This window comes from Ambystoma mexicanum, chromosome 6q, assembly GCF_040938575.1.
Source record: "Ambystoma mexicanum isolate Mex_15411 chromosome 6q, UKY_AmexF1_1, whole genome shotgun sequence".
Lineage (NCBI taxonomy): Eukaryota > Metazoa > Chordata > Amphibia > Caudata > Ambystomatidae > Ambystoma > Ambystoma mexicanum.
In genome coordinates this window covers 848,252,086-848,278,957 of record NC_090937.1, presented here as the reverse complement: position 1 = coordinate 848,278,957, position 26,872 = coordinate 848,252,086, and the positions used below count along the sequence as shown (strand labels likewise).

The window sequence follows — 26,872 nt, the reverse complement described above, 5'->3', positions numbered from 1 at the left end:
ATTCTGTTTCACTGCCCTCCCATATTATGAACAAATCGTCGATGTAGCGACGCCATAGGGCCACCTTGTTGGTATGTAGATGCATTGTTTCATCAGCCAGCAAATTTGCCTCCCAGTTGCCCATAAAAAGGTTTGCATATGTCGGTGCTACCGTAGTACCCATGGCAGTACCGCATAGCTGCTTGTAATGTTGTCCATCAAACATAAAGGCATTATGCATAAGACAATAATGGAGCATATCCAGTAATATCTGGGAGTGATCCCTAAAACTGAGAGATCTAGTGGATAGGTATCTTCTGGCAGCTTCCATGCCTTATTGATGTTCAATACAAGTGTACAATGAAACAACGTCCAAGGTTATGAGCAAGTATCCTGGTTTCCATGGTATTTGGTTGATGTGCTGGAGAAAATCTGACGTATCTTTGATATAGGAGGGCAAGGTTTGAACAAACGGAAAGAGAAAATGGTCCAGATATTTGGATGTGTTTTCAAGCATGGAGTCAATTGATGCCACTATCCGTCTGCCCGGTAGTTTTCTCATACACTTGTGGATTTTCGGAATAAAGTATATAATTGGTAGGATAGGAAAATCTTTTGATAAGAATGTCATTTCTTGTGGGGTTAGTAAGCCCATTGTTTGCCAGTTAGACAGTTTCAAATCATACTCTGTTTTATACATTTTGGATGGATCTGCAGGTAATTTTTCATAGTTGTTGATTTGTTTGAGTTGACGCATGGCCTCCCGTTTGTAATCACTTGAATTTAAGATTACAATATTTCCTCCCTTATCTGACGAGCGAATGACAATTGATTTTGTTTCAAGTTGGTTATTGCTGCCCGTTCACCTGAGGTCACATTATGGTTCAGTTTTTGGTTAGCGGAGGCCAATTTTTTAAAATCATCTATGATTAAGTCCTCAAAAAGGTCTATATATGTCATGTTGTTGTTTGGAGGAATACATTTCGATTTTTTCTTTAAAAGACTAGGTGCCGGCATATTTGTGGGTTGATCCTCCGGTATGTTGGTACTCTATATATGTCATGTTGTTGTTTGGAGGAATACATTTCGATTTTTTCTTTAAAAGACTAGGTGCCGGCATATTTGTGGGTAGATCCTCCGGTATGTTGGTACTCCATTCCAGCTCATGCGAAACTGGTCTTGCCACGGGTTCATTCTCTTCTTGTAATGATGTTAGTGTGCATAGTGTAGGTATATCTCTGATCGATAGTTCGGACAGTACTTCGATTCCCATAGTACTAGATTTTCCTCCCTCCCACCCACCCCCGTCCATATCTATATATATATGTTATATATATATATATATACACATATATATATATGTTTATTTATTTATTTATTTGGCTGTGTCCACAGTACATGTTCCCCCAATATGTTTCTTTTGGATCCACTTTGCATGTCTTTTAAACCCATTAACAAAAAATAGAATATTGACCAATAGGTTCAAAGATAACAAGAATCTTTTATGATTTTTTTCAAAATGTTTTTTTTCTTGATATGGTATTTATTTCACATAACAGAAATTGTTAGGTATTTAGTTATACATCAATAAGGCTCTAAAAATATATGCTCAAACCTACAAAACTTTTCCCATCATTCATCATTCATACTTCACTCATACAGGTCATCTTCATACTAATACAATTTCACCAAACATGGGTGTTCATTATACCCATCATAGAAATGGTTTGCAATGTCAAGTCCAACACTCTTGTGTCTTGTAGATAGGACTCTCTGTTCTTATTACAGAGAGTTTTTCTTATTGTCTACATGTGTTTCGGTTGTGATGTGATGCAGTCTTTTAACGTTTAGCTCCAACAGTTCTAGCCAACCTTCCTCAGGACGAGATACAACACTCCAGTCCGTGTGGTATCTTGATAGGATTTGTGAGCCTTTCAATCTAAAAGGATTACAGAATGGGGATACTAATTACCAGCTCTCAACTAAACCTGTTATCATCATAATTTAATGAAACTCAATGTCTCTGTCTGAACAACATGCTCTTGTCTGTTGTGTATTCAAGACTCACCTCCACTGTGTGTTCAACGGGTGGTGGTCTTGAAACCTCGGATGAATCCCTGCTACAGATAATTTGACACTCGATGAGTGTCCGATGGATATAGGATATATTCTTGGTGGTGGCTGGAGGCTCAATGATGACGTTGGGCATTGAAGGCGTGCCAGCGTAATCACATAACCTCGAAGGCCACGCTGTGTTCACACACAGCACAACATAGGGATGTAGCCAGTGCTATTCTTTAGGTCCATTTCAAGTGGACTCTGCATCTAAAGGATTATATAGTGGGTGTGATCAAATTATGCAAGATGGATGCAAGACACTTAATGGAATAATTCAGGCCATCTGAGGATGTGTAGATGGATCTGGAACAAGAGGTGTCAGAGCAATGTGAGATAATAAGAGACATTCAAATAGGGAAGAGGTCCAATAAGGGGCAGGTTGAGTTGGAGGAGGTAGAAATGCCTCAACACTGTGGGATATGTAGTAGAGGTAGCCCGGATGGAAGAAACACATCTTCTTTTTGAAAAAGATTTATTCAAGAATTTAAGGGAATTGATCCAGATTTATGGACTCTCCATAAAGAGATTAAAAACCTCAGCATATATGCGGAATAGTAACTATAGACTTTTGTGTGGGGTGAGGGTAGCGTCTTTATAAAGCTCTGTGTTTTGTTGCATGTGGTGGCCTCTGGTTAGGTTTGCAAGGCCTGTACTATGTGTTCTCTTGTATTTGTGTTGTGGCCTCATGTCAGGCCTCAAGGGTTGCTTTATTGTAATGTACATGCCCATGGGGTTTTGCTCATTTATCATGGGGTACGGGATATGCACAGGAAGTTCATGTTCAATTGTTTCACATTTTTGGAGGGCACCAGATGTATGCATAGGAATTTTGGGGCACACATTGTTTTTCTTTGGGGTTGGACATGAGTGTGTGGGGTGGTCTATGTGCATTCTAGTTGGACATGAGGGTGCCAGGGGAATTTTCATGCATCGTTTGTACATGGGTGTGGGGCAAAGTCCATCACCAATTTTGTACATGGGTGTGGGGCAAAGTCCATCGCCATTCATTGGTGATGGACCTTCATGCTCTGAAACACCTGTGTATGAGCGTGATATAAATAGAATATCATATCATATCATATCATATTGGTCTGGTAGGTTTAAGGTTGTGCACTGTATGTATCACTGTCTACTGTCTTGTACTTGTCAAGTTGGTGTCATGTTTTGTTTTGTATGGATGGTGGCATTCCCATACTGAAAACCACCACCCCATAAACGTGGACACTCAACCCTACTAGTCCCAACCATTCACGTTTCACGTTTCTGGAGTGGTGTTCCTCCGTATGGGAATTCTGACATCCTCTTGGAGCCAAGCAGATCCCAGAAATTAAATTGTGGCTGTGGGGATATGTGTGTGGATGTGGAGTGTCAGGTCCCAGCATTGGTATGTCGCCATCCTATGGAAGTCGGGCGTATTTCCAGAAAATTATTGCAGTTGTGGTGTTATGTTGTGTGTGGGGTCGTGGTTCCCAGCATTTCGTGTGCTGCCATCCTCTGGAGTACTGGGGAGATTCCAGAAAATCATTGCAGTTGGGGTTGTGTGTGTAGAGTGAAGATTCCCGTCATTGAGTATTACTGCCAGCCCGTAGAATGCTGGGCAAATACCAGAAAACATAGATAGGTTGTCCAGTGAATGTGTTCTGGCATGGCTGAGGTTGGAGGTGCCGTGTCTGTGGGTGGTCACTTCAGCATTTTCGAGTGGCGAGGCTATAATTTGCCATGCTGTTCATGAGTTATTAATCTTTCTAGTTGGTGCAGGGTCGTATATGATAGAGGGTGCGGATGCCATGCGGGTTAAGTTCAATATATTCATTGGAACCTTGAGTCCTGGGTCACATTTGTTTTGTGATTAGGGAGGTTTTGTTCTTTTGCCCCAATTGTACTTGTATTACTATGAATGTGCAGGGCTGATCATATTGTTCTGTGATCAGTGTTTTGTTCGGGGTGAAATCTACTCTAGGTGGGTCAGAACTTTAGGTGCACTCGCAGGCTAGTGTATTGTCAATAGTAATATGTCCCAAATCGGATAGGATGTTTTAATGCCATTTACATTCGTTTTGTGATTGCTGTTTTGTTGCACCTATGTGTGTGTTTGTGTGTGCAGTTCATTTACGTGAACTGTATGGTTCAGTTTCCTGTTATTTTGCTGTGGTTGGTCACACTATCGTATCCCTGTTTGCTTTGTTTTGGCCAGACATTGTATGGGGGGGTATTGTTTATGGGCTTCTGTGTAAAGGGGCTCTGGCAGGGCTGTGGTTAGAGTGGGGATGCATGCAGCTCTGGCAGGGCAGACGTTGGAGTGGATGTTTTGACGCAGTTGCTGTATTTCAGGCTTTTGTAATCTGTGCGTTTTGAGGACGTGTTTTGTTTGAATGTTTGTGGTAGGTACAGAGGTAGATGTTAAGTTGTCTGCTTGCTAGAGTTCTTAGATGCATACATGCATGGAATGTCAGTGAGCCTAGGCGAGGGTTCCTAGTGTGGCAGTCGGAAGGAGAGCTTGGTTGGTGTAGATGATCCAGTGACTGTGGTTATTTACATGATATCGGACGTGCATCTGAAAAAGGAATAAAGGAACTAACTTACCAATTGTGAACTCAGCATGGTTCTACTTCACTGAAACTAGGGCTCTAGGACAATTTGTGACAAGTCACATATATACTCCTTCATGAATTTCATGCACATGAATTTTGCACTAAATATTTGGGGAAAAATAAGATTATGTACACAGGATCTATACCTGAAAGCTACTTCCCTTAGAAAACAACCCTGAATTTCCCAAAATGACACAGTCATGGATCATCAACTGAACATTAGTCACTTCTACTAACCCAGTGTCCTTACACCCCTCATTTGCCACAGCAGTATTGCCTTACTTGTCTCCATCATTGAGGTCCTACTGAACTTTGCCTGAGAAATCATTGCTAGACCAGAAAGTCTGCACCTCACACTAATAACATAAAACAGCCTTCGTGGCCACTCTACTCCTCCAACTCTGAGGCATCTTGTCCTCAAAACAGCAGACACTGATGAAGCACTGGGTATCTGACGAAGATGTCCTCACAGTCATCCTGGGGCCCACTGCTAGGGAATGGGCCAACACATGGCAATCACAGTAAATGTGCAGTGAGCACACACATGTGGCAGAAAATGTGTGGAAATGTAGCAATGCACATGCACTGTAGGTGAAATGTGCATGCCAACATATGGATACATGAGAAGCACCCATGTGTGCCATGATAGACCATGTCGGCAAGTGACTTGCCACCGCACCCACAACAAGCCACCATGGCAGACCAACAGGCAATGTGCACAGTCATTCACTGTGTACATCCTCAGCAGGTACTCCCACCATCCAGTAGTAGCAACACTCATTGGACCAAACTACAGTAGTCTGAGTTTTCATTTCTCAGAAAATGACTTACAGGACTTGTAACTTAACGAGGAGATCTTTGAAATGCTCTTCAACAAGATAGAACCCTACATCACCGATGCAAATATTGTGAGTACTGTGACGAATGTGGACAATTTGTCCCTTCTCACCTGAGGGGAGCTACCTCCTTTGATGCTATGGAGGTGAGCCCACTCAGCAAGACCCAGCCCAGTGGTCTGGGCAAATGGGACCTGATTCGGAGTGAATCCCCTCTTGGGGACAAGGACTTCCATTCTGATAAATAACTCCCAGTCCAGAGTACATTGTCTGCCTACATGGGAATAGGAAAGGCTGTTGTTAAGCCTGTTTTGGATTCACCAAATAGAGACATTTGTTCAATCTCTTTGGCTTCAGGCAATACTGGATCCCGCCTAAACTCCACAGTGAAAGAAAATGACACCCCCTTTTGTTTGTGATGAGGTACATGAAACCATGAAGAACTTTGAATCAGAGAGTGAGAATGTTAATTATACGCAGAGGAGAGCCTCCGATGAGAGGACTTTCGGGAGGGCCGGAGCCATACTAGACTGCAGAGCCAGTAGTAGCGTGCAGAGTGAGCTGATCAATAGCAAGACACCAGAATGCTGGCATTCTCAGTGGCAAAGAAGCCAAAGTAATGAGAGATAGATACAGTAAAGAGACTGCCTCAACTGGTGGCGTGACCACACGGAGGCCCTGGTGGGCCTGGTGGCCTTTAACTGACGTTGAGACCAGATTACATGAAAAGTGCAACAGCTGCCAAGCCAAGCAGAGTAAGGGAAGTGACCACCCCCAAAGAGGAAACGCTGCCCAGAGGGGCGAACCATTGTATTCAAGGTTGGGGATACAGTATCCAAGAACACACAAATGAAAGAAATGGGTTGACACCCAACCGAAGCCCTGCTAAAGCAAGTCTAGCCTAGCCTCATGCTCCCTTCCTGACCCCACCACACCCTCCAGTACTGTGCATTAATGTAATTGCATATATCTGTAAGTACTCTTATTTAGTTTGTAGCACTTGCTCCCTTGGATTAATGTAACCTTTGTAAAATGCCTGTTTGTTTTGGTTTTGTCACTGCTCTACATGCCACTTTGTTTACACCCTCATAACAGGCTCACTCCTTGTTCTCTTCTTTGTGCTACCTTCCAGACACCCTTCCAGGGAATGCCTCTGCCCTCTGTAAATGTGTTCTTGTAAGCCATTTATAATCAAAATGGGCATCTCGGTTTTTCAAATAATTACAAAATAAATAAATACAAACTATGGGGGAATATAGTCCACCGATGGGTTCCAAGTGGCATGTAATAGACATCAGTTGTCTATGATGCCACTCAGAAATCTGGGGTAAACTACTCAACACTGTTGAAAGCTACCCACGTATAATTTTGTATGTTGTGTACAGTCCCCCTGTGTCCATTTTCCACCTCTGTGCTGTCCCTTATGGAACAGCATTGTAGGGAATGAGGAGTTAAGGCATGAGTGGGACTATATATAACATAAGAAATGGCAAGTTCCTACCCCAACAGGCGAATAAAACAGGCTGAGGAAATGCTATAACCCCGTAAAGTAAAGTGATGTCATTGCACTTGATTATACATGCCATAATCCTCTGCCTTGACATCGCAGTGGGAGGATACAGCATTCAGAAAGAATAGCTGCCAATGGCTTTCTATGTCAGTCACACACAAGAGTAATATGGATGTATTGCAGAGTACCAGGTGAAGGAAGTTGTGCCATGTTGCATGGCTCCAAGGAGGGTATCGTCTAATGGAGCACCATTAAATGTGTGTTCCCATTGGTCATTTTGAAAATTACTAGGCACTATAGAACTGTGTGAAGATAATTTGCATTTTTATAATTTTATGTTATTGTTTGTGGAGCCAAAATGATACCTCTTGTTCCACGCGCCCCCTACATGGAGTTTGAGCTTTCGTTGCTGGACTATAGTTGATCATGGCCATGAACAATGTGCCTAAGTGCTTTGGTGGAATCCATTTTCTGATGCACCAACTATCAACCTCTGAATAGAGAGTTTAGAAAGTGTCTAAAACGGCTGAGAATTTTGAAAACATGCTCTACTAAACAAATCTGGTTTCCTCAGAAAAAAGTAAACCGGGATCGTGTTTGTGGTGTGCCACCCCTTTTAGTAATGTGAGCCCCTCACAGGGCTTGTGCCAATGTCATGTGTCTGTGACCATGTGACTTGATTAATAAAGGGAGCCTCTGCATGCGCAGGCGCCAGAACGGCTGCATACTCCAAGAATGGAATGACTGAATCTGTGTCTCTTTTCAGGCCTGCAGGCAGACACCGTGTGAGCACAGGCCTGCAGGCCATAGTGCCTTGGGACCCTATAGCCAGAATGGTGGCCAGGGTCCACACAAACCGTTCAGTGTCCGCCCTGCCTCTCAAGAAAACCGGGGAAATCCCTGCGAATCATCCGAGGCGCTGTGTCTCCGCCCAGGTGCTGCTGTCCCCAGCACCAACAGGGCCAGCTTGAGTGGTCTTGCTGGCCCCCATGACAATGGCGAAGAGGGAAGAAAGATCCCAGCAATGTGGTGTGGCCACCAAACTGTCTGCTGTGCCTTGCTTTCGTTAAGGAAAAGAGAGCAGTAGCGACGCAGCCATTGCCTCCTCACCGAAGTGTAATCAGCCCAGAGATCCCAGTGATGTGTCCTACCCCTGGAGAAGAGAAGTGAAGCAGCATCTGCCGCCGCAATTGTGTGAATTGGCATCCCAACACCCTGCTGGTTACCTCTCCCTGGCCAGGGCCTTTTACCAAGAGGATGCTCGTGTGACTGGGATTACGGTGAGCCTGCAGCCCCTGTGGCATCCGCGGCCACGTCCACTTTTCTTGTTCCCGCTCGAGGGAAAAAGTGCCTGCTCCGCGATTGGAGCCCGTCCCGCCTAAGTCATCACTGAGAAAGGAAAGGAAGGGTGCTCCCCATGGAGTGATGAGGAAGAGGCATATACTGGCAGGAAAGTATGTGCAGGAGAGGCCGTCCGTAGCAATTGTGGGTGCCGCCATATGTAAACAAAGAAGCCTCCTGCCTGAGGGAAAGGAGAAGCTACCGGCTCAATGGGTGAGCCCAAAGGGGAAGGGGGCAGTGACCGCCACCCGGTGTGCTTGAACTGAAAGCCAGGAAAGAAGAAGACGGGTGGTGCAGCAATCAAGGCTGCATTGTAGCCATCATGTTCCAGTCAGGAGCTATGGAGAGGTCCTGCTGACTAGCGAAGAGCATGGGCCCCCACAGCGTGAGCAATGGAAGCACTCTGATACCGGAGCACAGTCATCCTGGGGCCCACCGGTAGTGAAGATAAATGGGATCCCTGTCGGACCTGAATGAAAGTCAAACGTGCCATACCGTCACTCCATTTTACATTCCCGATTCACCCGGTGGTGAGATAACAATGAAGTGCTCATGTAGGCTCAAAGGCAGGATGTAAATGGCCCTGATGAACCCGGTCCACCCGTGGTATTTGCTGATGTGACCCAGGCCAGTGCCAAGGGAACAAGTAAGGAGGATGGCCCTGTGATCCAAGCCTGAGAAGAACAACAAGTGGCTGGTTGTGGCGGCACGTTCCAGCCCAGCCGTGTCCCAGTTCTGTCCCCGCAAAGGGGTGAACCAGCAGACACAGGTAGTTGCTCGCAGTGGAGGCTGACATGAAAATGGCAAGGGTGTTTGCCCGCAGCACGGAATAAGATACCCCATACTTTCCCACCGCCCATCGGAAGTGTCTCTCCCTAGAACTCCATGAGTGACCCAGTGCTCAATCTAAGGTTGCTGTCCCAACCGGTCTGGACAGCCCAGAACAGTGATCGTTCTGCTAGAGGCGTAGATGACCTGCAATGGAGGAGAGGTGGCAGTTGCTTGGAGAGCAACCAAAATGTGTGTTCCTCGTTAGTTAAGTTGAAATGAGGAAGCAGTGGGCTCCATCATGTGTGGTGGTAATACGTGTAACCAGCGCCACTCGCCTTCACGGGTCTGCCTGGGCATGGGCCCCAAGATGACTCAACACTAGGAAATACCAGGCCAGTGTCAAAACGTGAATGGGGAGGCAAACCTCTCTATAGTGAGCAGTGCAACCAAAATAAGTTGTTCGATGTAGGAAATCATCTGCCGCGCTGGTAACTCAAACTTTAGCCGTGTTTAGGAGCCAGAGATACAGGGAAATGCATGCCAGCACTCTGCAGTGAGAAGACACTATGTCAATCACCAATTTCGAAACAAGAATTCCATCACTTAGGGTTAAGGGCCTCTGGGACTGTAAAGACACTGCCACATTCCCTGTGAGTTCCAGTCAACCAGTGGTCGGCAGAAGCAATGGGGCAGTCATACGTCCACCTCACATAGCGAGTATCTGCATACAACAAATTTGCCTGGCAAAGGCAATTGGAACTTGATTCTGGATTGTGCCAGAAAGGACCCCTCAGGCGCAAACTGCATACGTGCGCACACACCAGTATGCCACCTCCGGCTTTACGGGACTGGGAGATTGCTCTTTGCCCCCAGCATGCTCTGATGCATCTTTGTGCTTCAGCGGAATCCCCGACACTACAGCAATGGGCTAAAGAACAGTGTCTTCAGGACACCCTGTGAGCTGATGTTGTCACTGTCAGAAGCTGTGGCAAGCCCCAGCAAAGGAGAATCAACCTTCCTGTGCCAGTCCACATGGGCACCTGGATGGCAGTTTCAGAAGGTAATAAAACCAATACAACTGCATGTGATATGGCTTTCATATCTACATGCTCCACTCAAACACCTGAACTCGGAAGTATTTAAGCACTGACCATCGTGAACATGAAAGACAAAACCACAAAATCTAACAGACGCATCAGGTTCTGCATGTACTGGCGGTGCTCCGTGTAGCAACGTGAACCACCATTTGTTGAAATCCAGTTGGACTTTGGGTTGCCTCCAGGCCCCAGAGAGAGAAAAAAAAAGGAAAACATTGTAAAGGAGAAAGGAAAGAGGGTTGCAACTCATACAAGTGCTTGTGCACACCAAAGGTTGGCAGCATCATGCACACAACCCCTGCAAGAGGGTGGAAAGTGAGTGGCTAGTGCTGATCCAGGAAGGGCAAGTGGTCTGACACCTTGCCAAACCATAATGTGCTGCTGCCTACCCACCATGAATGTACCAGGCAGATGTGGCACAGGTGCCCCCACGTGCGGCGGTGGAGGCCCTGAACTGTGGCATAAGGTTTCATCTCCCGAAGATGCCTAAAATGCACTCAGTAACCATCCATCTAAGAGATGTGAGCCTGCAGACTCTGGACTTCCTTAAAGTGGCCTCAATAAGAAATATGGAAAACTGAACTCCTGCAGTTGTCGGTGTGCTTTAAATGAGGCCAGTAGCCGACAGTAGTGCTTGTTTAGAGTTTTGAAGCGTGTGTTCCTTCAGCCCCACAGGCAGTGATATGTCCTATATGGAGTTGGAGTCCTGCTCTGCCCCAATTGCTTGAAAAGGGAATCAGTGACGATGTACATTTAATGCTGAAGAGCCTGCATGATACTAAAATGCTCAAAGTAACGTGGACCCAGATCTGGGCATGTTATTGCACACCTGCCCAGGTTAATAAAGGCTCATTTTGAATATGGTGGACTTACCACTCGAGCCAGCCAGTATACCAATGCTTAATATATGTGTTATGTATATGGCAACCTGAGTCTAGATGTATGTGGCTATTGTGTGCACCCATGATCCCAAGCATTACTGCTTGTGAATGTTAAGTTCATTTGAATGTACAGTCATGCGTGTCATTTGTTTGTTCGTTATGAAAAAGGAGGAATGTGGTGTGCCACCCCTTTTAGCAATGTGAGCCCCTCCCAGAGCTTGTGCCAATTGCATGTCTCTCTGACCAAGTGACTTGCTTAATAAAGATTGGCCCTGAACGCTTGTGGGATGTTTCAACCCACTAGTCCAGGCCATGCAACATTACTGTGCATTGCTTGCATCAGGAACATCAGAATGGCCGCCGGAAAGCATGCTGCTCATTAAAAATCACCCAAAAGTGTGCAGTAAAAATCTAAAAAATAGGCCGCCGTCCATTTTTGCCCACCTCAGTGGTAACACAGGAGACCACTGCCAAAACCCATCATTTGGCTGCCCACAGAGCAAGGCTGATTGCAAAAGAAACACAGAGCTGTGTGAAAATCCATTTTTCTTGGTTGTAAAATTTGCAAAAATCATGGCTAACAAACCACACAAAAGACCCAACCTCCTTGATGGGTGCTAAACATCATTCTACTTCAAGAATCCACAAAAATACAATGACCACAGAAGTACACTTATCAGAAGAAAATCCACATTGAACATTGCTTGCTTGGAGAAATATGTCAAAAATGGGTGCAATACCGTTACTCACCTCTGTCAGAAGCTGGCGATTTCTAAAACCTGTCATGTGTAAAGTTGGACATTGAACTCAAAGTATGCCAAAGTATTCCAAAGAAAGACTTGCTATCAGAAGCCTAAGAGGTGGAGACAATTCAAAATTATATTTTAAAAAGGCTTGAATTAAGAAATTGGTTGATGTATTTGTTAAAAATGTAAGTGTTTAAAAGTTAAAGTTAGCCACACTGAGCTTCAAAGACATTCCACACCTTCTCCCAAACAAAGAAATCTTCCCCCTGCTCTCTGCTAAGAAACTGGCAGGCTGGTGTGAAAGGAACTGGGAGGGGCACTCTGGCAGGTTGCTCTGAGTGTAGACAAAGGACTCCCTTGAGCTGAATGAAAATGCTAATTCGGGTGTGACTGACATCAGCTGCCCTGGCAGGAAGAAGACCATGTGACTCTCTGACTCAGCCAAGCTTGGAGGCGGGCCAGACTGGAAATGTGGATTGGAAACTAAAGTAACTGTATGTTTTGGGAAAAAATATTGTGCCAAACTGACAAAAATATGAAACTTAGAGATTATTAAAAAGAAAAATTCACTCACAGTTTAAAACTAATCTGGAATCTGTGCGACATTCAGAGACTGAATCACGAAATGTTTAATATTGTAGCTATTGTGATTATGCTATGAACATGAAAAATTACAGGAATATGCCCAGATGGTATGTGCATGTATGTACAGATCCTAAAATGTGTAACCAACCAAAAGCATGAAAAATTGTCACTTATGAACCAAAACTCGTAGGAAGATAAGATTTTGACAGAAACGTACCTTAGTCAATCTGTCATGTAATTATGTATTATTAACAAGTTGTGCATATTGAAAATATGTTTTTTGGGAAAAATAGATTTTCTGGGTAAAAGCAAAGGGGAGGTTCTTCCCTAGATTGTAAATGGCAGCATCACTCTGACACTCAAATCAGGAGAGGGGGAATTATTTGACCTATCAGATCCTTAGAGGGTTGGGCATAGACAATCAGCCTCCCCACCCACTTTGGAAAATGGATAAATAGGGACTGCTGAGGACAGACAAGGACACACACACATTCACTCATTAACTGAAAAATGGTGAAGCACCCTGCAGGAAGATCCAGACTCCAGAACCTAGAACCAGACTCCAGAACCAGACTCCAGAACCCTGAAGCAGAGGCCTAACCCAAAAAGCTGAACCCTTTTCAGCAGGCCTTTAAAATCTAGCAACCTGATTTTAACCCCTAAATTTCCAAAGGGCGCCACAAAATCCAACAGCCTGGCTGAGCTATTTTACAGCTTCTAGCTAAGAACCCAGTGCTAGAACCAAGATCCAGACCCATAGAGCAGAGTGGTACACAGAACCAACCCATCAGATCCAGTCCAAGAGGCCGTGCAGACCAGAGTGCCTTGCTGAGTGCCCTGAATCCTGTCCGGTGGTGAGTGAAGTCCAAGCCAAACGTTTGACCAGATCTTTGATGGGCCCATTCCATTCCAAAGCCATAGTTGTACATATTTAGCATAGAACTGTCCATAGTCATCTCTTAGTATTAAGTAATCTCATCCAACTCGTTCCAATATATCCATAATTGCATTATTGAATCTCTTTTGTCTATCCTAAATCTTTCTCTCCTCCACATAATCCTGTGATAATTGTAGTCATAAGCATCTTGGCGCTAATATATAATTTCTGGAGAAAGGCAATCATCTCAGGCAGATAGAAACCATCCGAAGGCGCCTCTGGATAGATGGCTGTGCTGTCCGTGTAGTTTGCGGCTCCATAGACTCCCTAGTGTTAATAAATCTTTGTTCTAAATCTTCAACAGCACATCTTTCAATTTGAAATCTTGATATTTTGAGAAAATCTACCTTCACTAAAACCTCTGTAACTTTTGAACCGTACATCCTAGAAATGAAATTCAAATGTCATTTTGAAGCTAACATCCTCACCTTACAAACGAACCCAAAATGTCCTTACAGTTTTTCCGTAATTGCGTTTCTCACAGGCGGAAAAGTTGCTGTGAATTTGCATTTGGCTCACTTTCACGCCATACAAAATAGCTATTTCTTGATTTCAACTTCTGAATTTCGTTTTCCATCTGCTAATCATTCTACAATCATTGCTAGTGTTGACCAGAACCAATCCAAAGCCACTCTCACTAGTTCTAACATTCGATTTAGTGAATTAAAATCATTTTAGCATTTTTCCCATCCAATTCAAACTACATATAAAAGCAATTGACCTGTTTTAAAACCATTACTGTTCTCTCTAAGCTTGCTGGGGGGAATCGGGATTGAAACTGCAATTGTTGATTGTTATTCCTGAAACCTGTGTGTGTGCCCTCATTCCATCTCTTCATATTGCATATTGGGGGAGGGGGTGAGTAATAACAGGGGGAAAGAGTGATCACCTTGTCTTTGATTGAAGTCATATCAAGTCTTATTTCTGTGTTGCATTTTTCCTATCTTTGCAATTTCTTGAACCCATAAAAAGTATTCTCTGCTACATTATTCTTCCTATTCCTACTCCTGATTGATTAAAGAGATTGTTGATTATTGTGATACTACCCATTGCTGATCATTGTAGAAATATGAATAAGTGTGATATTCCGATATTGTTCAAATTCATAAAGGTTTGATATATATATATATATATATTGTTCAATTCTTCAAATAAATCTTTTAATTTGCAAAACAAACCTTCTTCTTGGTTCAGTGAGACTGGGGGATTCAAAGAGAGGGGCGTTATATAAGGGTACATCATCCAGAATTAAAAGAACTTTGACATAAAAATATATAAATAAGGGTTTCCATTGAGCATCCCATACTAGGCATTGACTTAGTTGGAGTGCTGGATTGAAATCACTTACAACACATGTGCGCCAGATGGGCTGCAGATTTCAAGAAAGGAATGAATGAGCATGGGCGTAGGACACGGGGGCAATAGAGGGGACAGATCCCCCCACAATTTTAAGTGGGGGGGTATAATGGCATTTATCCCCCCCAGAATATGTGAGTGTTGTTCTGCACAGTGCAGTGCACTGTGTCTCTGCACTGTCTGCAGTTGCGTCATGCAGCGTGTAAAAATAGGTCTGCAGGCTGCAGCCGTCAGCTTGCAAAGGTACAAGTTCTGCAGACTGTCTGCATCCTAAAAGTACTTCTGCTCCCACAACACATATTTCCCAGAATGGCCACTGGAAATCCTGTCCATGGCTGGAAGCAAATGTCTTCACCCACCCCTCTCCCTTCCCCTGCTAACCGCCTCCCCCCCAGTCCCATCCAGAGTAATATGATGGAGGACTGAAGAGAGGCACCTGACCCCTCACCTGTGTGTACTGTGCATGCATACTCGAAGCCCTTTGATGAAGCAATTTCTACTGCGGCCTGAAGGTAAGTAAAAAGACAAATGTGCATGTGCCTGTCTCTGTGAGAGAGAAAGCAATACTGTTAATGTGCAAGTGCTATAATGGTGTATGAATGTGCGATGTGAACATGGTCAAACTGGGCCATACAATTGTCTCGGGCACCAATGAAAAAGTAGCCCAAAGTTGCAAATTGCTATTTATTCCTTTTGCGGCACGGTTTGAATATTAACCAAGGAGGAGTTTTTTGATAACGTGTAATGCAAATTGTCCATTTTAAAGAATATTTATTCAGCAACACGGGTCAAAACTACTTGCTGCAGTGTGAATAAACTCATCTACTGGCCCTAACAGGCCAAAAAAGATGCCCATTTTTACCAACAACTGCCCTACACCAGCATTTTGTATTTTTGATTCGGCCATGAGCCTATTGCCCTATAGAAACAGAATTGGTTGTAGAGGTGCACACTAAATTAATTAGAATAAAGGAGTACTAATATGTATAATATTACTTCGTAGTGCTCCCTGTTGGGATCTATGCTACTAGATCCAAATTGTAAAGGAAAAGGGGGAGGTATCGCAAAGAGCAACTCGCGATACAAACAGGGGCACAGACCATAGCAGCCAGATAGCTGCTAAAACGCTTTCATTCAAACTCTTAATAACTTCAAATAAGACAATTCAAAAAGCTTTTTTATATAGGGTTTCAAAATAAGGTAAGTATTAATCAAAACAAATGATCAACAGTAAACTCTTGTCTGTAATATTTCAACAATTTCAAAACACAAATTTCATATAAAAAAATCTCCACAAAAGTGATCATTCAATACATTTTTTCAAAAACACATCTGGGTTATAAATTCAATTGTTGACAAGCTGTTTCATTAAAATAATATACAGATATCTAGACAGGGAAGTGCTGTTGTTGTTGTGTCTTCTGTCCTATACTACGAGTTTCGGGTTTACTTTAACCCTTCTTCAGGTAATGATATCAGATCATTCTTTCTGTAAAATTAATAGGAGGTGATTATTATAATATCAAGTTGCTACGATTCTTAGAAAAACACGAAAAAGAAATAGAAAAAGAAACAAGACTAGGGGCTGTGATAACCAATCACTTAACTAACCTGTACTTAAGGTCAAAGGTATGGGTCAATATTCGCAAAAAGTTCACTAGGTGGACTTCCTGAACCTAAAAATGACAGAAAATTACAACTTACTGTCAAACTAAAGGTAGATGTTAATAGTGAGTACAATGGCGATCTGGAGTGGGACCAGGGGCGCAATGAAGCGCTGGGTCCCACTCTCCGATCGCTGGGCTGAAATGAAATTTTTATTAGCTCACCTATCAGGGTAGTCAATATTAGGTATGGAGATCGTAGGGTACTTCAACTATTCCAAAGCCACAGCTTGAGAAAACGTATAAGCGGCTGTAATAGATAAATAAAGCTATTGTTGTTTTAAATCTATGCTGGAAGTACATGGCCTAGATAAACTTTTTAACTTTGGCTATAAGGCATTACCTGGAGCTGAGTATGGTATGACTTCCTTGGTTGAAGTGTTGCCATTCCATGTCATTAATTTCCACTTCCCATAGAGGATAAAGCGAATAAGGTCACAAAACAACCTTTGAAATGTACGTTCGTGGAGCTTCGCCTCGGTAACTGGTGCCATATACAACGCAGCGGTACCGCCGCTGTAGAACTCTGTTAGAGAAGGGGAATACAATCTCACCCCTGTGTTAGTCTACATAAACTAGAATCGCACCCTATCTCGCGGGTTTGTGTTAGTCTTTGGAGCGATAAAGTTACCTGCTTCAATGAGTGCGAGCCTCACACCGCATTTGCCTAACGGGAGTACTGCAAACTTCCTGTTTCTCCTACAGTTTCAGCGTAGCTAGTGGCAACGTGTATGGGTAAATATACTAGAATGTAAAGGCGGTTCAAAGCGGCGGCCATGTTGGAAGGGGAAGTAAATAACGCCTATCAATGCGGTTATGTGAATACAAGCTAACCCAACTGGTATTATAAATTGATGGTTAAACAACGGGACAAAAGGAACTGACTGTCCGTTTTGCCTACTCTCTTACTGGAGTTTAATTCGCTCACAGGTTTATCGGTATATTGCCGACTTACGGTCATTGGTACCTACGAGTTATAGAGTTACAAAATATATAGCCACCTAACACAAATATCGAATGCATGTCTCAACAGTTTGTATGTAACAGTTAGAACAACAATATCGCTTTTAAACATATGAGAAAAAATGTTTTTGATCTTCAAAAGCAGTGATGAACATTAAATCACAAAACATTGCAACAGGTAGTCCGTCAAGGAGATATACCCAATTAGATCTCAAAAAACAGTAATGAACCTTCAATCACAAAACTCTGTAGCAGACAGACCATCACAAAAAACAATACAAATCCCATTCTAAGTTCATTCCCCGGGGAGCCATTGAGTCCAATTTGTCTATCCAGAATGTTTCCCTTTGTTGAAGTAATTTTTGTAGGTTGCCTCCTCGTCTAGGTAATTTAACATGTTCCAAAATTACAAACTGCATTTGTGCAATGTGTGATTGCGTTCATTAAAATGATGTGCTACGGGGGATTTCATGAGTTTTAGTCGCACATTAGATTTATGTTCACACCATCGTTGTTTGGCTTTCCTGCCTGTAAGACACACATAATAGAGCCCACAGGGACCCTTAATGCCATAAATAACACTCCGAGTATCACATGTGGAGGTGTGATTTAGTACAATCTTGCTGCCTTTTTGAGGGTGATGAATGTAATTACCTTGTAGGACATTGTGACAGCAGTTACAGTTGTTGCATGGGAGGGTTCCCTTAAAATTGCTCATCTGTATTTTCTTAGCGGAGAAGTCTGATTTAATTAGACGATCTCGGATTGACTTACTCTTATTGTAAGCAAAAAGTGGAGGTGTCGGAAAAAGGCTTACTAATTTAGGGTCAAGTGATAGTTTCTCCCAGTTATTTTTCACTATCTTTTTAATCTGTCTACTTTGTTGCGAGTAAGTAGTGACATACACAATGTCAGTAGTATCTTCCTTGGTGGCTCGGCTCAAAGCTTGTTGTCTAGTAATGTTCTTGACTTTTTCTTTATCATGTTGTAGCTGTGTCTGGTCATAACCTCTCGAAAGTAATTTCCTGGTTAATTCATTCGCTTTCTTATCAAATTCATCTTCTTCAGATAGGATTCTTCGGTATCTCAATAGTTGGCTCAAAGGGATACTTTCGATCATTGTTCGTGGATGAAAGCTAGATGCAAGGAGCAGACTATTCCTATCTGTTTATTTGGTGAATACGGTAGTAGAGAGTTTCCCCTGATGTTCATATACCATTACATCCAGGAATTCCAATGATGTTCTACTCACTTTGTAGGTAAACTTGATCCTTTGTGCCAATGTGTCCATAAGCTTGAAAAATTGTGTTAGTTCTTCTTCTGTTCCACTCCAGATACCAAAGAGGTCGTCTACGTACCTAGTGTAGAGTTTCAATTTTTGATTCCACATCTGATTATTAAGAACTTTCGTCTCTTCTAGGTATGTCATGAAGATGTTTGCGTAACTGGGAGCCATCGCGACGCCCATTGAGGTTCCAGAAATTTGAATATAATATTTGTCCTCAAACATGAAAAAGTTATTATTCAAGACAATTGTAAGTAGCTGCATAATAAACAATCTATCAGACTTAATGTTGCTGGTTGTTCTTAGGAGTGCCCATTCGATTGCCTCAAGTCCTGCCTGATGAGTAATATTTGTATAAAGGCTGGTGACATCCATAGTGAACAAAATGTCCGTAGTTGGATCAAAGGAAATCGCTGTCAATTTCGATAGGAAGTCATTGGTGTCTTTGATGTAGGAATGAGCCCGTTGTGCTAGAGGTTGGATTATTTTATATTGTGCAAGTGGTTCCAAGAGACTATTGCTACCCGCTATTATTGGACGTCCTGGTGGGTTCTGTAGATCTTTATGAATTTTCGGTAAAACATAGATAACCAGCATGATTGGATGTGAATTTGTCAAAAACGCTTTAGTTTTGTATGAAATAATTTCCTCTTCTTCTGCCACATCTAAGGTTTTCTTGATTATCTCTCTCACTTGTTCGGTTGGATCTGTATTGACTTCCATATAGGTCTCTGTATCAGCAAGTTGTCTTTCCACTTCTGCTTTATATTTCGATGTGTCTAATATCACCAAAGCACCGCCCTTGTCAGCCGGTTTGATTATTATTTCTGGGTTTCGCCAGAGTCTGTCGATTACTTGTTTTTCTCTTGCAGTCAAATTTGTGCGTTGTTTTCTTTTGAAATTGATTTTCTTAAAGTCGTTAAGGACAGATTTTTGAAAAGATTCCAAAATACAGTTCTGAACCAGAGGAACAAATGTACTCTTGGATTTCATTTCAAGAAATTCAGACTGAGTCTCTTTTTCAGGTACTTCAATAGAATCAAAAAAGACTTTAAGTTTCATCTTCCGCATCAGTTTAAAAAAACTGATTTTTTCTTTCAATAAAGTGCTTGAATGATGGGGAACAAATGAGAGTCCCTTTTGGAGCCTCTGGTGTTCAAATTGACTTAGCTGGTATCTAGAAATATTGACTACTAGGTCTTCTTGGGCTGAGGGGGTACTTTTTTGGGAGGATTTCTTTTTTTTGCTGGTCAGATCTTAGCCGGTCTAAAAAAGAATAAGACGTGGGTAGTGTCTATGAAATTGCCGCTGTGGAAGTGCTGAGCGTTTGGCTAAAGCCACGTTGTTCTTTCTCTGGTGTTCGTGGCTGATGTGGGAATTCGCTAGGTTCTTGTTGGTTTTCTACCTCACCGCTCGAAGCTTCAGAGGTATTAGTAGAGTTGTTCGGCGTCGGCTTGTTCTTATTAAAAAAGGTTGTTTATTTCTTGAAGGGTCCTGTTGTTGATAGTATTCTTTCCATGTATACACAATGTCTAGTTTATAGTCTACTGTCTCTCTCCTGAATTTGCGAACTTTTTTTGTCTCCAGGCCAGTTTTGAAATCATCCAATTTGCTATTCACCTCCTCTAATAGTTGTGACAGTTCCTCTTTATTAATAAAAGTCGAAAGAACTTGCTTCGTATTCTCAATATCCGTTTCTAGCGTTGTCAATGATTTTGATAATTCTTCTATCGTCAGGATGATAAGATCCAAAGAACACTTGTTCAGTATTTGTCTCCACCTTTTAATGAACTCAGGATTTTCTTTGCACAATGTAGGTTCGAGATCAATTCTACGACCTCTGGGAATTCTTTGGGATTTGTAATATTGTGACAAGGTTGTTGCATGTAGTTTCTGATTAATTTCACGGCGTATCAACCTCTCTAATTGATATATAAATTGTTCAGGTTTAGTTGAGGAGCCCAGTTATTTTTCTGTTGTTTTAATGAATTTAAGGATACGATTGGCTTCTTCCTCGGAAAACGCTAAGGTTTCTGCTCGATTAGTAGTAAGGCTCTCTATTTTAGAAAATGACATGATATTGTGTCAAACACAATTAGTGAAATATCTGCGGTGCAACCTCTAGTATTGGTGTAGCAACAAAAGAATACTAGAAATAGAATTGGTTGTAGAGGTGCACACTAAATTAATTAGAATAAAGGAGTACTAATATGTATAATATTACTTCGTAGTGCTCACTGTTGGGATCCATGCTACTAGACCCAAATTGTAAAGGAAAAGGGGGAGGTATCGCAAAGAGCAACTCGCGATACAAACAGGGGCACAGACCATAGCAGCCAGATAGCTGCTAAAACGCTTTCATTCAAACTCTTAATAACGTCAAATAAGACAATTCAAAAAGCTTTTTTTATATAGGGTTTCAAAATAAGGTAAGTATTAATCAAAACAAATGATCAACAATAAACTCTTGTCTTGTCTGTAATATTTCAACAATTTCAAAACACAAATTTCAAATAAAAAAATCTCCACATAAGTGATCATTCAATACATTTTTCAAAAACACATCTGGGTTATAAATTCAATTGTTGACAAGCTGTTTCATTCAAATAATATACACTGATATCTAGACAGGGAAGTGCTGTTGTTGTTGTGTCTAGTTGGCTAACAGGATTTGCTCACTATCCATCTCCAGTCCTTTCCAGTTTTCCATTTCCTTCTAGATCTGGAATTAATGGAACTAAATTAATCAAAATGCATATGTCTGCTTGCTTACTCTACCCTTGCTCCCGACCCACATTAACTCAAGCACTGTGACTTGACATTGAAACGGAAAGGGGGATATTTATAAAGCTTCCATTGGATTTTCTAAAACAGCCACCTTTTTGTAGTTGTATTTGTTTTGAAAAACAAGTTTCCACTTCCAGCTTGCATCTGTTTCCCACATACAAATTGGGTGATAGTGGTGATAAAGCATGCTTAGAAAGGCCATACTGGCAATAAAGAGCTCTGTGTAGGACCTGCCAAAAGCCCTCACTTCATTTGCGCCTTAATTCTGGTGGTGGGCCATTAATGGCCATTAATGGTTGGGACACACTGGCCAGTCATGTTTTATTATGCCACCACTTTCTGCCTCAGTTGAACAATACAAACAGAAATGTGAGCTAGAACATAGAGTTGGATCAGCATAGATACAAATATATTTTAGGACCCTTTCGAGAATGTTTATGGTGGCCCACCCAATCAGAGTTGTGGAATTCTGGACATTATTAGCTGTTTGTTGCCCAGAATAATCTTCACATGGATGGCTATCTCTAATGTTAGGATCATTCCCTCTGTGACTGTTTATTCTGTTTGTCCCTTCCAATTACATAATCCTGGCTCCCAACTCTTCTTCAATCCTTGCATACAGCTCTCATTTTCTCCCCTGCCTCTTCCCTCACACTCTGCCTGAACTGTTCTCTTTCCCATCACCAAGCTCTTGGGCCTTATGATCTCTGCCCTGTTACTGACACCATTCCCCCTCAAGCCATTTCACACTGCCTGCATTTAACCCAAATGACTCTTGTCTTCTTCCTTGTCCCACTGCCACTGCCTCTCACTTTATATGCACCGTTTAAGGGGGGTGGGCAGCTCAACCTACTCTTCACTGTGCCATGATCTCTGGTCTAATGCTGTTGGATTGCCCTGGCAATGCTGTCATACGCAGGCTCCTCTTTTTGCAGAATCCCAGCGCTCCTGGTTGCCATGGCAACACTGCACAGGTGGAACATACAGGCTCATTAAAACCACTTTTGTTTCTTTATTGGGCAACACAACCACTTGGACAGTACTTTGACACTCCTGGGAAGAAGCAATGGCAACCATTATGTGGCGTTAGTTACCAGCCCATTTACATGCATGCAATACACAGGGCCATATTTCACCCGTTCCATCTGCCGTCAGGGAGCAGCACCGCCCACCCAAACTTTCCCTAGGGAATCCCGGCTTCTACTGGCAGGGTGAGAACCCGGTTGCTATGTAAGGGATGGAGACATACGTAACAACCCGTATAGCAGTAGGGCAGCACACAGCAGGGCGCACAACATGGACTGTCCGGCTACTGGCCTGGCCTGATGGATCATGTCATTTTACCATGCAAAGTCCCCAAGGTGTCCCCTGTCCCCCCCCCCCAGATATGATGGGTCTCCTACGCCCCTGTGACTGAGTCTGTGTCCCATTTCAATCCTGTAGGCCCACACCATGTGAGCACAAGCCTGTGGGACATTGTGCCGTGGGGCCCTATAGCCAACATGGTGGACAGGGTCCGCACTTGCTTGCCACTGTCCGCCCTGCCCCTCAACAAGACCGGGTGACCCCCCGGCAATCATCCGGGTGCTGTGCCTCCGCCCAAGTGCTGCTGTCCCCAGCACTTACGGGCCGGCTTGAGTGGCCTTGTTGGCCGCCATAACAGCGTTTGGGCTTTCTCTGTTTGCGAGCAGAACTCTTCCAAGGTGTCAATGTAACATACACATCTAGAGATTAACCTTTAACACTTCTTTTAAATATAGATTCTGTAAAATTACCCTGGGGGATACAGCACCTGATTCAGACAATATATGATAATAGATTTGTATCCCGGTGGATTGAGTTTTAGACTTTAATCATTCTGGGTTTCACAAAATCGGTAACATTCAACTGGGCGACAGTGACCCTTGTGATGTGCTTTATAATTAAACTGCTGACTATGGTATCAGTTTCTATAAAGAAAAGAAAAAACAACGGTAAGAGGGATATTTTGAGTTGCCGAGTCATATTGAAAATGTATTTAGTAAATGTCACCTATGACCACGCCAAGAAAAGTGCACTTTCATTTGATATGAATCCGGCAGCGATGTTGCATTATGAAGGGTGTTGGTCATAAACGTGTACCGATAACACAACCCCCCAGGTAAAGCTGTGTCCTTGAGTGAATTCCACGGGACATAAAAACGAAGCCTTGAATCAGCAGAACTGGCGCGCACAGCGTTTCACGGGACGAGGAGCGTTGTTCCTCATTTGTAAACCATCTACAGAGTTCATGAAAACGAGCCGCGGCTCATTGCAGTCCGGGCTTCCTCAGGAAGTATTGCTTTTGGTCTTGGTGTGTCAGACTTCCTGCTTTTCTCGATTGTGCTCATGTTGTTGACGAGGCTGCAATCATGGAGTCGAGTGGTAAAGTGGCAGTGATGCTTTTCATGAGGAAAGACGCCAAATTATGCAATTTGTTTCTACAGGCGAGCAGCCCCACGACAGGAACGGCGCCGAAGAGTGAGTCGCAGACGTCGGTCTGTCCTTCCGGCCAGGATATCTGCAGGTACGTGCTGGACGAGGGGCTGCGTAGGTGCAGGTCTTACCTTTCTCCCTCTCTTCACACCTGTCCTTTAAACTGACTATTCCATAAACCAATTGCCTTTTCTTTACCTGCCATCTGTTGTTTGCGGTGTGCATGTCCCTGCGCTCATTTTCATCTTGTTTTTTCATTGCTTTCTCTTCCATTTTCCATGCTGTCCTTTTGCCTGTCACGTGGCCCAGATCTGCCACCTTGCATGATGTGTTAGAAGAAGATATTGATTGGTCGACCCCTGTCTTGCTGGTCACCCCAGCTGGCGGGGAGCCCGGTAAGAAACGAAGGTTCAGGAGGAGGAAAGGGACTTGTGAAACGTGCGTTCCCAGTGCAGAGGAGCACAGGAGACAAAAAAGTGTCAGGCTTCGGAGAGCTGCGCCAAGTGCCAGCTGGAATGAGTCAAACTCATCATCAGATGAGGGTTTCTGGGCCAAGCCTCGGAGAAAACCAAAAGAAAAGAGAAAGAATCCCAAGAAAGGGATCACATGGCATCACTCGTGCCGCAGCCAGGATGGACCGCCAAGTGCAAATTTAATTGAAATGACCCCGCTGGGTTCCAAAAAGCAGGCAGAAGTAACTCTGCAGCCAAAACAGCCTCCCCTGTTGGAGAATCCACCTGTGAGCCACAGAAGAAGGCGCAGCTCTAGGTGCAGGGACGCCTGCCTTTCGGTGTCTTCAACATCCTCTCAGGAGACACACGATGCCAGTAGGAAAGGGGGCAGAAACAGAGCCAAGGGTCACAGCTGCCGCTGTAGGGACAGCGGTCTTATCAAGAAGAGCTTCAGGGAGGTGGGGCCTGGCACAGACACGCTGGCAGTCGCCCTCAATGGAACGCCAGGGAGTGCAGGGCCCAGCGAAAGCGAAACAGTGGCGGCCACATATGACGACATGTCTGATGATGACGTGGAAGTATGCAGGTTAGTGTGTATTTGTGATAACGCAACTTTTGCAAAAAGGTATCCTACATGTTTCTTTTTCAGAAATGATGTCTTCTATAGTTATAAAAAAAAGATATCCAGTGGAATGGTTTTAATTGTTCAGAAATGCAGTTGGGAACCTCCAACTAGAATTGGCCATTGTATGACAACTAACAAACCATTACCTAGGTTGTACCATGGTTAGTTATCAGTGATTATATGGCCATGGTTTGTCCTTGATAGTTTAGCCCAGTGTTCATGGTCAGGTATGTAGAGGCAGTTCCTTTTGTGTAGCAAAAGCCAGACCGCCACGGTGCCCCAGCTACCATATTGATAACACGTTCTTCCCCAAATTTGCCAAAGCCTTGAGGAAGCACTGGAGTGAGCAGGAAACACGTTTGTGCAAAATTCCAGATATGATTAAAAAAAGTGTCTTGCTCAAGCATTTATGTATTGAATATTTATGTGCATACTTCCTTTCTTCAGCCGCTTCATATCTAGTACTAGAGGAACACTACTGTCTGCCCAAATCCAGTCCCTGAAATGGCACTGTACGAATCCAGGCACCAAGCAAAAGCAGTGTCCTCCAACTTTCCTGGGTTTCACAAAACTAGATCTTTAGAGAAATGTGTGTCTGAGATGGTTTTTTCTGGATGAGCATTTCATGGTTACTTCAGAATGTGGTAAGACATATCTGCATTGTGTTTAATCACCTTAATTAATTTGCAATTGCCCAAGATGAGATGTATTTGGTTGTTTGCATGAAAGCAAATGTATTTTTCTAATAAGCGAATGAGTGCAAACTAGCCATTCTTGGTTTCAAATACCAAAATAATCGACGCATTTGATACATGCCGTATTTGATTGGCAATGTATATTATTGAGTGTGTGTGTTTAAGATTTATGCTTTTAATAGAATACGTTATTAGTGCCCATGTTTTCAGAATGAACTGCATTTGCTATATTCAAAAGGCAAATGTGACTTTACCCTCTACCATTGAATGCAAGCAAATGTGATTTTGTTTGTGATGAGGGAAGTGAAAGTGCGCAACTTCCTGTGGGACTGAACTTTTTATATTTCATTAGAACAGACTCTCACATGCAACAGCTGCTGCACTAAGTGGAGGAAGGGAGTAGTAGATAATATATGGGTTAGATGGGTTTAGACAAAGATGTGTAGTGTGCACACACAGAACATACAACCCACCCATACTTTGTGGTTCCTTTTTACACCTTCCACCTCAGGTTCGAACAACCCCCGTAGAGATAAGATGTCAGGTCTGAAGAAAGCAAAGCATGAGGTGTCAAGCTGAGGGCACTACCTGGGACGAATTAACTTTTGCCCTTCAGGAGTACAAGGATGAGAAGAGGCTAAAGCGGCACTCGCCCCTAACACTTATGCAAACCAAGAGCCAACATAATAATAAAGGTAAAACAAGCGTAGTTAAGAGATATACCTTCTTCATCTTTTGTGGTAACGTGGGCCAAGGGAAGGCTAGAGGGATGTAAATGTGATTCAGTAGCGACCCAAACAGCCAAGTATAACAGGCCAAAATAAATGAATGTCCAAGAAAGTTTCTATACAAATATATGTACTATCATCAAACACACCAAATGCAAGAATGACCAAATAGAAACACTAAACAAAACCCACCCCCGAGGAATGATAACAGATGTAGCATTCTTGGTCATACATAAAGGATAAAAGGCAAGCAAAAGCCACAGTGTTCTGTAAAAGGATATGTTTGTGGTGCACAAGTGATCAAAGTGGCCTAATGAGCCTCTAAGGCCCACAAATGGACCGAGGGGGCAGTAAGCAGTCAATAATACCTTGTTGCAGTTCTTAGAGGTTCTACCATTATTTCAGTCACATGGTAGAGGACCACTGTTCGGAGGTCAATTTTGTCTATTTATTAGATGTTCTACTATTCTA

General features: G+C 43.1%; 1 protein-coding gene across 3 annotated transcripts in view; it reads left to right on the top strand.

Moving 5' to 3' along the window:
- MARCHF1 (membrane associated ring-CH-type finger 1) overlaps positions 1-26,872 on the top strand; it is a 1,944,794-nt gene that overhangs the window by 1,399,848 nt on the left and 518,074 nt on the right. For all 3 annotated transcript variants that reach the window (XM_069631376.1, XM_069631375.1, XM_069631377.1), the window contains 2 exons: positions 23,913-23,992; positions 24,211-24,939. In XM_069631376.1, the coding sequence (XP_069487477.1) occupies positions 23,913-23,992; positions 24,211-24,939 (809 nt within the window). The remainder of the gene's footprint in view (positions 1-23,912; positions 23,993-24,210; positions 24,940-26,872) is intronic.